The sequence below is a fragment of the Sus scrofa genome, chromosome 5 (assembly GCF_054392235.1).
Source record: "Sus scrofa isolate SSC_HxYL_T2T_F1_AM1 chromosome 5, Sscrofa_HxYL_maternal_Yorkshire_Landrace_v2.0, whole genome shotgun sequence".
Classification (NCBI taxonomy): Eukaryota; Metazoa; Chordata; class Mammalia; order Artiodactyla; family Suidae; genus Sus; species Sus scrofa.
In genome coordinates, this window is record NC_139387.1 from 33,107,700 (window position 1) to 33,123,674 (window position 15,975).

Sequence of the window (15,975 nt, forward strand, 5' to 3'; positions counted from 1 at the left end):
TCAGAAGCACTGCTCCAAAAACAGCAGTGTGAAAATGTGCCCCCAGCAACAGAAGCATGGAGGCAGGGCGCAATCTGCATTTTAGCAAGCCCCACAGGCATCGTTGATGAATGGAACTTTAAGAACCACGGCTCTAAGGACTGGAGTGGATCTATTTAACCGGTGACCACCGTGGGGAATGGGTCATGGCCTGAGCAAGGCCACAGAATGCTGCAGCTACCTGGAAAGGGAGAGTAAGACAGGGGTGTGTTCCCTAACTCTCTCTTCTACAATGAAACCTCAACAATCCCAAGTGGATGAAGGTCTCAGAAATCAGAAGTCACAGGAGATATCAAAAGCTGCCAGCTCCCATTAGGACCCATTCTGCCAACCCTGAGCCATCATCCGTCAAACTGATGTTGGACCTCAAAACCCTACTCTTACAAATGGGACCTAATTAAACTTAAAAGTGGTGAGGCATTCATTCTTACAACAGAATATTAGGCATCTGTGAATGACACGGGTCAACCTGCAAACTAATGAATTGAAAAAAGTCCTGATTACAACTAGTAAGATGTCATTTTTAGAGTACAATACAAGATAGGTGTGTTTAAGAATACATGCATGATAATTACTAAAAAATAAAAAAAAAACAGGAAATTGCATCAGTATGGGGAATATTTCAGTTCTTAAATGGGATGATGGGTTCATGGGTATTTCTTGTGTTTCATAACTTTTTATATGAGTTCCATGTTCTCTTGAATTATATATCACCTAATAATAAATTGTGACAGATTCAGACAAATCAATGAGTAAGAGTCACCTACAGTGAGTTACTCTAAATAGCTAAAACATTCTAGTATTGATCCTTCAAACATCTCTATGCTTAAACATACTTATATAAATTTTTAATGGGCAAGAGATGCTATTGCATCTCCTTTTCACCCACCAGTATGTGATGGGCATCTTTCCAAGTCGATGTCTACTTATCTACATCATTTGATGTTGGTTTAATAGTCTACTGTTTATTTGTGCCACAATGTAACCAATTCCCTAATGGATATTTAGGTTTTCCATTTTCTTCTATTAATACTATATGTGGTTTTTATACTTAGCTCTGTGCAGTACTGGGCACAGTAGATATTCGAGTATTTCTTTTTCTTGTTTTTTTTTTTTGTTTTTTTTTTTGCTTTTTAGGGCTGCACTTGTGGCATATGAAGTTCCCAGGCTAGGGGTCGAATCCAAGCTACAGCTACTGGCCTATGCCACAGCCACATGAGATCCGAGCCGCATCTGCGACCTACACCACAGTGTACAGCAATGTTGGATCCTTAACTCACTGAGCAAGGCCAGGGATCGAACCTGCATCCTCATGAATCCTAGTCGGGTACATTAACCACTAAGCTATGAAGGGAACTCCCTCGAGTATTTCCTGAATGAATTTTGAATTTTGTTCTCTTAGGATAAATTCTTAGAGGCAACTCCTTGACGGGTGTATTCTGAAGTGATGTGTCTTGTTGTATTAGCCTTGTTAAATTAGCTTATACTGATCACACTTCAAAGAACAGAGTCTGAGTAGCTTTCTTTCATTTTCTCAAACTTCTGAAAAGACTGGGTATTAATCTTATTAATCTTTGCCAGTTCTACAGGTGATAAAGACCTCCTTCAGTTAAGCTTCCCTTTGATCAGCAGTGAAGCAATCTCTTTGCATTGACTTTGGCCATTTCTAATTCCTCTAGGAATTAATTAGTCACTTCTTCTGCCCATTTTTATACTGGGATATTAGTCTTTGCTTTCTAAGAGCTGATCTATTAGAACTAATTTCCCTTTTTCATGTATGTTGTAAATACTTTCCCAAATTTGCAACTTGTCTTCATTTATGACGGAGTTTTTTTTTGGGGGGGGGAGAAGGGAAAAAGGGAGGATACAGAGCTCTGTTTATGTGTCCAGTCATTTTTAAAGAAAACTCCTTCCCATTACAGATAAGAGAAAAAGTCTATTCTCTGCTACCCAAATTTAATAGTTTTAAATTTTGGAGTTCCTGTTGTGGTGCAGTGGTTAATGAATCTGACTAGGAAACATGAGGCTGCAGGTTGGAACCCTGGCCTTGCTTAGTGGGTTAAGGATCCAGCGTTGCCGTGAGCTTTGGTGTAGGTCACAGACGCGGCTCGGATCCTGAGTGGCTGTGGCTGTGGCATAGGCCGGCAGCTGCAGCTCCGATTAGACCCCTAGCCTGGGAACCTCCATATGCCGTGGGAGCAGCCCTAGTAAAGGTACAAAGTCAAAAAAAAAAAAAAAAAAAAATTTCAAGTGCACACTTATATAGCTTGGAATTTATTTCAGAGTCTTTGCTCAGGCCTGAATGAAGGCTGTATACTCACCAAAATGGGCAAGAAGGACATCCCATCCATCTGCGTCTTATTCAGGTTATAGCCAGCGATGTCCAAGATGGTAGGACCCAAGTCGATGTTGGCAACAAGCATCTATAAGAAAGAGGCGGAAACAATCAGCTGATCCAGAAATTAGTTGGTCCTATTTTCCTTTTCTATTTATACCAGAGCTACTTTTTGTATAGTCCATACCTAACTATTGAATATATTCAAATATAACTGTGATAATTTAAAATACAAAATATAAAGCTTATAATACATGCCCCTGGGAAGTTCTGCTTATTCTACCCATACTGTTATTGATCAAAATATTTTTCCAGGGAGTTCCTGTCGTGGCTCAGTGGTAACGAACCCCACTAGTATCCATGAGGATGTAGGTTCGATCCCTGGCCTCGCACAGTGGGTTAAGAATCTGGCATTGCTGTGAGCTATGGTGTAGGTTGCAGACAAGGTTCAGATCTGACATTGCTGTGGCTGTGGTGTACGCTGGTGGCTACAGCTCTGATTCAACCCCTAACCTACAAACCTTCCTATGCCGTTGCGACAGCCCTAAAAGGACAAAAAAAAAAAAAAAAAAAAAAAAAAAAAAAAAGACAAATTCCTTTAGGATTGCCTTGAATATGTTATGAATGTTGAGAAAAATCTTGGGCTATTTTATACAAAGTGTTTTCCAACTTGACTATTCTTATTAGTTCACTAAACTTGATTTCAAATTGACTCTTGACATTTTAAAAAGGCTCCAGGGTTGAATGTTTGTCACCCGTGAGAATATTAGCCTTTTTACAATTTCTCAAAGTGACAACACAAAAATGTTTGCAGTATGCTTTCAAAGACTTTCAATAATGCCTCAGTAAGCTTCCTTAAAGAACACAGAACTTGGATGTTTTTAAACAAATTTTCTCGAGATTAAAGACTGTCCTGCATTTATATGTTGCCTTATCTCTGTTTTACTGGACTATTTTCCTTCAGGGGAAAATACCTCTACAGGGCCTAAACCAGCATAGTGCAGTAGGGATAGGATGGGAGTTGTGAAGTTCCCATCGTGGCTCAGTGGTTAACAAATCCGACTAGGAACCATGAGGCTGAGGGTTCCATCTCTGGCCTTGCTCAGTGGGTTAAGGATCTGGTGTTGCCATGAGCTGCAGGGCAGGTGGCAGACGTGGCTCAGATCCCGCGTTGCTGTGGCTCTGACGTACACCGGCGGCTACAGCTCCGATTAGACCCCTAGCCTGGGAACCTCCATATGCCGTGGGAGCAGCCCAAGAAATGGCAAAAAAAAAGGGGGGGGAGTCGTGTAATTTAAAATTGTCTAGTGACCACTTTAAAGTGGAAAAAAAAAAAAGAGGTGAAATTCACTGTAAATGCTTAAATATTACTATTTCAACATGCAAACAATACAAAAAAATTGATGAGATTTTACTTTAAAAATTTTCCTGAACCAAGCATTTGAATCTAGTACTTTATGGAGTTCCGGTAGTGGCCCATCAGAAAGGAATCCGACTAGTAACCATGAGATTTCAGGTTCCATCCCTGGCCTCACTCAGTGGGTTAAGGATCCAGTGTTGTTGGGAGCTGTGGTGTAAGTCACAGACATGGCTCAGATTCTGCATTGCTGCAGTTGTGGTGCAGGCTGGCAGCTGTAGCTCCGATTCAACCCCTAGCCTGGGAACCTCCATATGCTGCGGGTACTGCCCTAAAAAGCAAAAAAAAAAAAAAAAAAAAAAAAGCAGTATTTTACAATTACAACATCTCAATTTGGACTATCCTATATATGTTTTGGCTCAACAACCACACAAACTATTGTAGTGGAGGGCATAAATCTAGAAGTCACATGGTCACAGGCTAGAAAACTCCTTGAAGTGATGGAGACAACCCACCAGAGAAACAAGGGGAAACTAGTGTTCACTGAGCACCGAGTCTGGGCCAGTGCTTAAGGCTTGGCCTCATTTAATCATCCCCACAATCCTAGGAGTATTTCCCCCATTTTATAGACGAGAAAATGAAAGGGAAGTGAATGAAACAAAGTCAGCAGCTTGTAACTGGAATAGCTATCATTTGCTGGAAAGAATCAGGTTTTCAAAATTGTTGTGCAAATTCAGATCATCTCAGGAAAAGTTCAATCAGGATTATTATTTAAAAAAAAAAGAACTACTAATCCTGCTCCTTTTAATTTGAAAACAAAACCAAAAGTACAGACATGAAAAGCAAGAAACCATCCTCAAAGCATTGTTCAGCAACAGCCAGGTTTCCTGGCTAGGACAGCACTTGGAGGGCAAAGCCATATACATATTCTGGCTCTAAAACAATTAGTGTCACTCCCCAGCTGTCGGAAATTGCCCTTCAGTGGCAGGCAACTCACTGGAAAGGCAATCCATATGGTACTGAGGACAAAAAACACAAAAACTATGTCTCTAGGGATTACACAAGACCTGATGTTAGAGATCCTTCCTAGGTCCAAGTCCCCCAGCTGAATGAGCAGCTTGGAATATGGTCCACAAGAGTGAGTGTGAATATGGAAGAGATCATGGCAGGAAAGGAGAGCCAAGCGCATCAGATAGAGGCAACGAGATCCCAACATGGGGCTGACAGATCTCCAGTCCCGTCCAGAACATGAAAGAAGTGAAGCCAATCCCACAGGTATTACTAACATGTCCAAGACACCAAAATAACAAACCCACAGAGACAGATATATAATGGCCATTGCTGGTCTCAGCAGGAATTGCCTCAAGAGCTGTCAGCTGCGGTTGGGAGCGCCCTCTAGGGACAGTATGCTCTATTGGGAGAAAGGTCTGTTAAGGTCCAGGACAGGAGTTCCCCTTGCGATGCAGCAGAAATGAATTTAACCAGTATCCATGAGGATTTGGTTTCAATCCCCGGCCTTGCTCACTGAATTAAAGGATCTGGCATTATTACGGCATTACTTCCATATGCCACAGATTCGGCCCTAAAAAGCAAGAAAAAAAAAAAAAGATCTAAGACAAATTAAGAGTCACTGAGATTCTGAGATTCCACCCAAGTTACCTTACACACCACTCTAAGAAGCTTTCTTCCCAAGTATCTACAATAATCACATCTTCCCTCAAAATGATGGATGCTTTTCCTATTAGGATTTTGTCTAACAAAATTAACATATAATATCAGGAAATGGGAGACTTCTAGCAGATACCAAATATGAGTGAAGAATTCGAGAGAATTATACCTATCTCTCATTTTTATATGGCAAGAATGAGAATAGACCTATGGGCCCACCACCATGATTGTCGTGAGACATGTTTCTACAATATTTTCTTAGCCTCTCTGCTGAAAACTCCATCTTGTCTTACTTTACTTTACCCCATATTCCTGCTTGAAAAACAGTCACAGTGCTGGTAAAAGACTTAAGCTTAAGAACACAGACCTAAAGGAATAAGTTATTCATGCGGTCAGCTGAATGAGGACATAATGCATTGGTCTAGGCACACCAGACCTGCGCAGACTGGCACACCCACCCACCCGTTTGCACAGCATGATACGTCCTCTTAAGGATAGGAGAAAGAGGAACCTCATGGCCCCAAGGGGTTTATGAGGGGTCGTTAGCACAATATGCATTAGCAAGGAGAACCAAGGTGCAAACCTAGGCACACTGGGTTGCCCCACATAGGCATGCCTTTTGATTCTCTAGATACTATGCATAGATAGTTAACTGCCAAGCTTCCTCAAATGCTAATGAATGTTAAATGCCTAAAGATCAGAGCAAAAGCTTAACCATCTACCAGCTATGTGACTTTTAAAATAATAAAAGAACTTTTAAAATAATAAAAAAAGGAGTTCCTGGAGTTCCGTTGTGGGTAGTGGCTCAGTGGTTAAGGAAGCAGACCAGGAACCATGAGGTTGAGGGTTCAATCCCTGGCCTTGTTCAGTGGGTTAAGGATCTGGCGTTGCCTGTGAGCTGTGGTGTAGGTTGTAGACATGGCTCGGATCCCGAGTTGCTGTGGCTCTGGCGTAGGCCGGCAGCTGCAGCTCCGATTAGACCCCTAGCCTGGGAACCTCCACATGCCGCGGGAGCAGCCCTAGGAAAAGCAAAAAGACAAAAATAAAATCAAATAAATAAAAAATAAAATAAAACAAAACAAAATAAAATAAAAACTATATCCTGCACCTACAGCCCCTTCTCACTTGACGCAATCCCAAAGAGCACAATAAAAGCAGTGTGGTTTCTTAAGGCGGCACTCTTGGTCCCTGAGACCTTGAGTCCCCTGGTTCCCACCTTTAATTAAGATAAATGTCTCTGTGTCTTGTTTTATGTTAACTTTTTCCTTAAGTTTCACAGCACCTGTTCTTCAGCCCTCACCTGCTGAGCTGGTCTCTGCACATGATGACTTCTAGAAACATTAGCAAGATGGTACTGCTTTTATCGCTAAGTATAAACTTAAAGGTCTATTTAGGGACTGGAACAGAAAAGGCTCTGACAAGGCCAAATAAATTATTTTATGTACAACGGCCTCACAGTTTGGGAATATTCTTAGGATGTAAGTATATAAACATTTTGATCAAACAAAAGGGCCTGGGAGCTCCCGTTGTGGCTCAGCCATAATGAACCTGACTAGTATCCATGAGGATTTGGGTTCAATCCCTGGCCCCACTCAGTGGGTCAAGGATCTGGCATTACTGTGAGCTGTGGTGTAGAGCACAGACTCGGCTTGGATCTTGAGTTGCTGTGGCTATGGCATTCCCTAGTCTGGAACTTCCACAAACCATGGGTGCGGACCTGAAAAGACCAAAAAAAAAAAAAAAAAAAAAAAAAAAAAGGCCCTAAAGAACAGTGGGACTTGAGATCAAGGGATATCATGTCTTGAACCTGCTTATCTTTTAGCTCTGGAAAAGTGAAAATACTACAGAATTATCCAAAAGAGTAAGGGCTCCTAGGAGGACACACCAGGCTTTCAGACAAACATTTAAGCCCTGATGTTATTATAGAACTGATGTAGGGCTTTCAAAAAAAAACGCAAAGCACACCATAGAGCACCCCAAATCCATCTGGTGAAAATCACTGAAAACAGAATTCTATACATCTCAGGCTGCTTCACCTGCACCGCCCCTCACCCCCAGCTTTCCTAACAAGGAGGAAGCCAGGGTGTCACCTAGCAACACTTGAGAATTTGCTCTTACCATCCTCTCAACTTTACATGGGAAAATCAAGCCCTATTCTATTCAAAGCCTTAAAGAGAGTAAGTGGTTTTTCTTGACTCCCAGTTCAGTTGTATTTCCCCTAGACCATGCTATGCCATTTCTGTTTTCTTTTCGTCTTTTTGCCTTTTTCTAGGCCCACTCCCGCAGCATATGGAGGTTCCCAGGCTAGGGGTCGAATCGGAGCTGCAGCTGCCGGCCTACGCCAGAGCCACAGCAACTCAGGATCCGAGCCTCGCCTGCAACCGACACCACTGCTCATGGCAACGCCGGATCCTTAACCCACCGAGCAAGGCCAGGGATGGAACCTGCAACCTCATGGTTCCTAGTCAGATTCATTAATCACTGCACCATGATGTGAACTCCAACCATTTCTGTTTTCTTACTAAGCTTTTCCTTTCTTAAAACTCTTTTGAAGAACTTCTACCACAAATCTGACGTAAGATTAATTTCCAGAGGAGAAAACCTCAACAGCCGATGCTTGGCATTCTCCCATACCAACTGCTCCTGTTCTTCCCAGCAGCCAACACAAAGCTAAATCCACTGGTCCAATGTGCCTTGTTTTGGCCATCAGATTGTTGCCAGCTCGGCTCACTATGCCCACCTCACCGCCCTGTGGCATTCACGCAGAACTGGCACCAAGACAACTGTGCTGCCAGCCCAGGATGCATCATCCACCACCTCTGACACTTGTTAGATGGAAGCTGGGGACTTCTTACTTCTTGAATGACAGCTGTCAGAACAGCAGTGTCAAAACACATGGATTTTGAGAACAGACAAGGATGCACTATACAACATACATACATATATACAGGGAATATAGCCAATTAAAAAATTTTTTTTGTGAAGTTCCCATCATGGCGCAGTGGAAACGAATCCGACTAGGAACCATGAGGTTGTGGGTTTGATCCCTGGCCTCGCTCAGTGGGTTAAGGATCTGGTGTTGCTGTGGCTGTGGTGTAGGCCAGCGGCTACAGCTCTGATTAGACCCCTAGCCTGGGAACCTCCATATGCCATGGGTGTGGCCCTCAAAAGACAAAAGACAAAAATAAATAAATAGTTTATTTAGGAGTTCCCGTCGTGGCGCAGTGGTTAACGAATCCGACCAAGAACCATGAGGTTGCGGGTTCGGTCCCTGCCCTTGCTCAGTGGGTTAATGATCCGGCGTTGCCGTGAGCTGTGGTGTAGGTTGCAGACGCGGCTCGGATCCCGAGTTGCTGTGGCTCTGGCGTAGGCCGGTGGCTACAGCTCCGATTCAACCCCTAGCCTGGGAACCTCCATATGCTGCGGGAGCGGCCCAAGAGATAGCAACAACAACAACAACAAAAGACAAAAAAAAAAAAAAAAAAAAAAAAAAGTTTATTTATTAATTTTTGACCATGATGTGGAAATTCCAGGGCCAGGGATCAAACCCATGTCACAGCAGTGACAGTGATGGATCCTTAACCTGCTAGGCCACCAGGGAACTTCAACACAGCCAATATTTTAGAACAACTATAAAAAGGACAGACTGAACTTCTTTGCAGAACAGATGCTGACTTGCAGACACTGAAAAACTTATGGTCTCCGGAGGAGACAGTTTGGGGGGGTGGTGAATGTGCTTGGGTTGTGGGATGGAAATCCTGTGAAACTGGACTGTGATGATCAATATACAACTATAGATGTGATAAATTCATTGGAGTAATAAAAAAGCCCCCCAAAAATAATAAAACAACTATAAATGGAGTACAACCTTTAAAAATTGCATATTACTATACTGTACACCTGTAACTCATACAATATGGTACAACTGTACTTCAATAAAATTTAATTAATTTAAAAGGAAGAATCACTACAAGGTTTATAAATACACTTGCAACATCTTAAGCCAATCAGCCTTCATGCTCATAGGAAGAAATCCAATCAGCCTCCTCTTTGGAAGAACAGCTTTCTTTCCTCAGGCAAGTGCTACCTGTAAACGGTGTCACCTTGTCAGGCACCTACCTTCGTTGTCTGATTGGGTTTGATACCAGGTCCTCGAACCAACAGTGGAACTTTGATGTCGAACTCATACAGCTGCCTTTTGTCTATAGGCAAAGAAAACTGGCCTGCAAGTAAAAAAAAACAAGTGGTCAAAGACAAAGCTGGGACAGAAGAGTCATTCATGCATGCATTCATTCAATAAGTAGAAAAAAAAAGAAATTAATCTTGTTCTCCTAATTATGGTATTTTTAGTTCTCCTAATTATGGTATTTTTAATGGAAAGCTTAAATTTGCCTTGGTCTCTTTTTACTACAGGGCAGGAAACAATGAACTCATGATCTTTAAATAAATGCCCAGAGGGACTCCCTGGTCTAAGATAAGTGGATTCAGCAAAAGCAATGACTGGAAAATGTTTGAGCATAAATACAGAACTTATGTGTGATACTTGACCTCATCACAATTGAAGTTGCTCTAAAAGCTGCTAGGTAAAGGCACAAAACCATTGACATTGGTTATCTTGAAATGCAGTTTATTCAGGAAAACCTAACAGGGTGTTGTTCCCAGGTGGCTCAGCAGGTTAAGGATTTGGCCTTGACACTGCTGCAGCTCGGGTTGGAGTTCAATCCCTGGAAACTTCCTGCCACAGGCATGGCCAAAAGAAAGAAAAAAGAAAAAAAAAAGATATAAAGAGTTGGTGAGGAGAATTCTCCAAAGAATTCCAGCTAACACATGCAAAAAGGACAAAGTGATGAAGTGAAATTTTGCAGTTTCTAAGGAATAGACTTAAGCAACACATCATCACTAGAAGCTTTAGTCACAAAATATTCACAGAATGGGCTCAGGTGTTATCATGTGGGCCTTCAATCAGTAACAGCATCCTTTACTAAAGGGAGGCAACCAGACACCCCAGGCATCATAATGTGAAGAAACAAGTGTGCACCAGCATCAACGAGACAGCATTCTTGCTGAAAACATGAATTTCTATTAGGACTCCAGATCCAACTACTGATCTATTAAGAAATGCTGAGTACAAAGAAACGAGTTATGGCATCATATAAGCAGTTAGCCAAATCTAAAATGTGAGATATTCTAAAGGACAAAAGACTGGTTTTTTGAACAAATCGGTGGCAAAGGACAGTCTTAGGACACACAAAAACTCAAGGTAACATGTGGACTTTATCTAGACTCTGACATGTAACAACTAGGCAGAGGCACCATCAGGTGTTGACGTGTGAAATCAGCGTCAGGTGTTTCTCCCAAAACTTCTAGCTAAAAAATAAACTTGAAGAAGGTAGTACGAATTCAAAAGACTGGCCCTGAACAGCTGAAAACTAAAGCTGGACAAAGCGGGTTATTTTACTAAACCCTACTTTGAGTGTTTACAAATATTCACAATAACATGTTAAATGCCTAATCGATCTTGCCTGTGCAGGCAAGCCTCAGATTCATTACCTTCAAGTGTATGAAATTCACAAAGGTGGGGAAAGAAGAAAACCTTGATTTTTAACTAGACAAGGTCCAAGTGGAAAGGATGAAAGTCAAGGATATGGGCCCGACTCACACTGCAGTTGTGAAAAGATAAAAAACAAACAAACAAAAAAAACCGCACCCATATATCAAATAAACTAACTGCAAAGAAAGTTCTTCCCCAAGACAATCCTCTCTCCATCTTTCTGTGTAAAATGTCTTATTACCTCTCTTCTCTAAGGTCCACTTGTTCTTTATATCTAGTTTAATCTCTTACCTCTGTCCTAAAGCCTGTCTCCAACCCATCAGGCTCACTCTCTGCTCAGTCTCCTAGAAAATCATGTAACTAGGCCTGTGAGACAGCAAATAACGAAAGCTGGTTTCGCCAGAGGGGAATGAATTGGCCCTCTAACCAAAGAGGTCCTGGCAAGACTCTCCCTCGGGCTGGTCCACCACTGTAAAAGGACAGGCGCTCTCTGCCAGTGCTACTGCTTGGGTGAGACAGGAAAGGCCCCTCCCCAAGGTCACGAGAACACCCAGCCCTGCCCCTTTACCTGTGTGATAGCCGTTGTCTGAGGTATAAAAGATGTAGGTGTTGTTGAGCTCCCCATTGAACTCCAATCGCTTGACCAGCTTCTCCACAAGGTCATCAACTGAGAGTAGAGTCTGCCACCTGGATGTGAACAGAGGGCAGCAATGGGACTTCAGAGACAATGGCTGAGGTAGTTGCCAAAACCACAAAAAGCAAAGTCCAAAAAACCCCCAAACCAGAGTTCCCGTCGTGGCTCAGTGGTTAACAAATCCAACTAGCAACCATAAGGTTGCAGGTTCGATCCCTGGCCTTGCTCAGTGGGTTAAGGATCCAGCATCGCCCTGAGGTGTGGTGTAGGCTGCAGACGCAGCTCAGATCTGGCGTTGCTGTGGCTGTGGTGTAGGCTGGTGGCTACAGCTCTGATTAGACCCCTACCCTGGGAACCTCCATATGCCGCAGGTGGGGTCCTAAAAAGACAAAAAAGTAAGTAAGTAAAACTAAATACACCTTAAGAAAAAAGCAACATATTTTAAAAAACTGACTTAATTTCTTAAAACCTCAAAACAGCAAGGGCAAATATTTTGCTCTAGCCTAAGCCTTTCTTTCTTAGGCAAATATTGGGGCTGATCTTTTACCAAGTGATCTTTTCTTTAGGTATAGGATTTATTTGTTTATTTTTTAATTGCATGGCTCCAGTTTGCAACGTTTTAACAAGTCATAAAAATGAACTGTTTAATTGTACTGGAGCCCAAAGCCACCTCTTAGCTGAATGTAAAGACCTCACACCAAAGTCTCTCCCACAAACTTGCTACCCTCTGATTTTTCTCAGAGATAACTGCGTGGTGTGGCCCTCTGCTCACAGACTGCTTTGGAGACCACCCAGACTGAGCAAGGAGGAGCTCTTACCTTTTCCTAAATGCATTATCCAAAAATTGTATCGAAGAATTAGTCATTGGGGTCTTGGCTTGCCTAATTAGCCAGTGCTTGTTCTAAAATTTAGAAGAAAAAAAAAAAAGTCAACACCAAATCCCCACAAACCACTAGAGTAGATAACCAAAGGATCATTTAATACTTCAGCAAAAAGGAACTAACGGGTGCTTGTTTAAGCAACTTCAGACTTTCCCTCCACCTCCCACCCCACTTCCCTCCCCTGTGTTCATTAAAAAAAAAAACAAAAAAAAACCCAAAAAAACCCAAAAAACCCTTTCTGCAGATTATTACTCATTCTTTAGCTTCTTCCCATCACTTCCCTAAAGGTAGAAGGGTTGGGCTCCTTTGTTAGCAGAATTAATACATGATTTAGTGAAAGATACTGGAGACTACTGACTAAAAAGAGATGAAATTTATAAGCTGGAGTCTATGCTTTGGGTCTACCATCCAAATTACAAAAGGGTAAATATTAACTTCAGCACCTTCTAAGTTTTGCCCAGTAAGTTATTCTATCGCCTTCTATGTTCCTATCTAAGATATCAACTATCCTTGGACTTTTGGGAAAAATCTCATCACAGCAAAATTTATTTATTTTTTCTTTCTGGGATGCTCTGCAACACAGGGAGTTCCAGGGCCCAGGATTAGATCTGAGCCACAGTTGCAATCTATACCACAGTTGCAGCAACACAGGACCCTTAGCCCACTGTGCCAGGTGGGAATCAAATTTGCGTCCTGGTGCTGCAGAATTGCCACTGATTCTACTGCACCACAGTGGGAACTCCTCTTCTTAGCAATTTCCTCTATCTTCAAATCCAAATCTGGAGGGTTGTCTCACTTAAATAAAAAAGTCACGGAGTTCCCATTGTGGCTCAGTGGTTAATGAACCCGACAAGTATCCATGAGGACGTGGGTTTGATCCCTGGCCTCGCTTGCTCAGTGGGTTAAGGATTTGGTATTGCCATGAGCTGTGGTGTAGGTCGCAGATGCAGCTTGGATCCTGTGGCTGTGGCGTAGGCCAGCGGCTACAGCTCTGTTTCAACCCCTAGCCTGGGAACCTCCAAGTGCGGCCCAGAAAGACAAAAAACAAAATACAAACAAACAAACAAAAAAAGCCAGTTACATGTTCCCATTGTGCCTGAGTGGGTTAAGAACCTGACTAGCATCCCTGAGGATATGGGTTCAATCCCTGGCCTTGCTCAGTGGGTTAAGGGTCTGGTGTTGCTGTGAGCTGTGGTGCAGGTCAGACACCGCTTGGATCCCATGTTTCTGTGACTGTGGCGTAGGCTGGCAGCTGTAGCTCTGATTCGACCTCTAGCCTGGGAACCTCCACATGTTGTATGTGTGGCCCTAAAAGAGACCCCCCCACCTCCACACACACGCAAAAACTGCCAAACACCATTCTCTCCTCCTTATTCATAAAACCCTAATTTGCCATTTCCCAAACTGTGATCCTCAAAGTGTTCATTAGTTAATATGCTTAAGAAATGCTGTAGCGCATACCCTGCTGTTGGAAATTCATGTTACAGCATGAGTCACTCTGGGAAATCTTGCAGCACACTGACTTATTTAACCCAAAGTGTCTAAACTTCCTTGGTCATGGGACCTTCCATGAACTTCTTCTGGGACACAGTTTGAGAATGGCCGGCCCTCTGGTTTAAAACTTGGTTCACTCCACTTTAACATCACACAGGCCTTCAATGCCCAGACAACATGCCAGACGTCTCTATGTACTTTAATCTAAAGAGCAGTTGCATGAGAGGTCAGGATTCCCCAGCTGAGAGAAAAACGGAAATTAAACTTATCTCACTCTTGGTCAGGTCATTTAGGGAGAAGATGGAAATACTGAGTTAGAAAGTGGTAATACTGAGTCTAACTCCAATACTGTCTTTTTACCACCTCACAGGCAACTAAAATTTCTCGGTAATAGGCATGAAGCAGTGGAGGCCTTCTGCCTTTGAACCAGCAAACTGCCAATCTCCAGTGCCAAGGAAGGCTAAGTGAGTGGCATATGAAGCCAACAGTATTTACATGGTGGTCTTTAATTATACTCCCCATTCTGGCTCATTTCTCCATTCAGTGTCACAATGTACTACGTCACCCTTCTTGTTCCTAGGCCTCAGGCCTGGGAGGGCCAGAGGGAGGAGACCACTGCAGCACAGCTCAGCCCCAAGGAATGTGTCTTAGCCACTGCTGGGCAGGAAGAAAGCTGGTACAGAGTTCATCAGAAGAGCCTGTAGTCAGGAAAGATGCTATCTCTTCAATATTCCCTGCGGACTCTCTAGTTAGTCACTGACTGTGGCAGGAACCCTATCTGGACTTCTGCTGCAAGCATATACTACCTAGTGCACTGGAAACAGGTGCCATTACCTTTAAAAGATTCAGAAGGAAGACCAACTATATGGCTCAAAGGCTCCCTGAGAAGCACATTATATAGTTGATCACATTGAGCTTGGCTTAATGCAAGGGTTAGGGGAAGCTACCGTTCCGTGGATGTTGAAGTTCTTGTTTCTTGGTGCAAAGACGTTCTGGAAGGTGTTCTGGTACTGGGGTGCAGCTGTCCAAGGCGAATGAGGTGCTGGAGTGGAGATCATCATGAAGAAGGGCTCAGAGTTGGACTTGTAGTCCAGGAAGTCCAAGGAGACATTGGCCTGACGTATACAGAAGTTTGTTATTTCCTACAGTACCTGACAGGTAAGGACTTGTATATACCTGTTCTCTAGTGAACAGAAGGTACAGGGTCCTATTAACTTTCAACCAAAACTTGGCACATAATCTCTGTTGCAGCCATTTGCAAACATGTTGCTAGAACAAATCATTTGGCTTTTAAGAAAATACTTACAATAAAAAGCACATCATCTCAGGACAGCAATTAAGATGTTGACGATTTTACATGACCTAAAAATTGCTATGCCTCCCACAAAGAAAACAAATCATCATGTGACCATTTTTGTATTGACTTACATGAAGGCAGCTTAAGAGTATATACATTTGATGCCTTAAATTATATAAAGTGAGTCAACCTAATACACAACAGTGGGAAAAGTGAATTAAGTTACCTTAATCTTACGGGAGTTGCTGGAAATGAATCTGACTAGTTTCATGAGAATGTGGGTTCGATCCCTGGCCTTGCTCAGTGAGTCGGGGATGGGGTGTTACTGTGAGCTGTGATGTAGGCTGCAGATGAGGCTCGGATCCTATGTTGCTGTGGCTGTGGCGTAGGCTGCCAAGTGTAGCTCCGATTCGACCCCTAGCCTATGAACTTCCATATGCTGCATGTGTGGCCCTAAAAAGCAAAAACAAACAAACAAATAAATAAATAATATGGAATCCAAATATATCACACCACGCTTTTAATGTACATGGACTTATTAACCTTTTTCATTTGCTTCTCTGGAGATACTTTATGACAACGAAAGCTTCCCACATACATGCTATGTTTTTAAGTGTGCTGGTTGATTTATATCTTCAATCATTCCCAGCACTAAACTTAAAGATAGTGTCAATTTCCTATCACCATCCTTCCCACGTACTTTAACTCCAGCCCTGTCA

The 15,975-nt window shown here is 42.6% G+C and overlaps 1 protein-coding gene across 2 annotated transcripts in view; it reads right to left on the reverse strand.

Annotated features, from left to right (window-relative positions):
• GNS (glucosamine (N-acetyl)-6-sulfatase) overlaps positions 1 to 15,975 on the reverse strand; it is a 61,482-nt gene that overhangs the window by 13,358 nt on the left and 32,149 nt on the right. For both annotated transcript variants that reach the window (XM_084956258.1, XM_021091947.2), the window contains exons 6-10: positions 14,907 to 15,074; positions 12,403 to 12,485; positions 11,519 to 11,637; positions 9,519 to 9,622; positions 2,361 to 2,462 (exon numbers count right to left, since the gene is read on the reverse strand). In XM_084956258.1, coding sequence (XP_084812384.1) covers positions 2,361 to 2,462; positions 9,519 to 9,622; positions 11,519 to 11,637; positions 12,403 to 12,485; positions 14,907 to 15,074 — 576 coding nt within the window. The remainder of the gene's footprint in view (positions 1 to 2,360; positions 2,463 to 9,518; positions 9,623 to 11,518; positions 11,638 to 12,402; positions 12,486 to 14,906; positions 15,075 to 15,975) is intronic.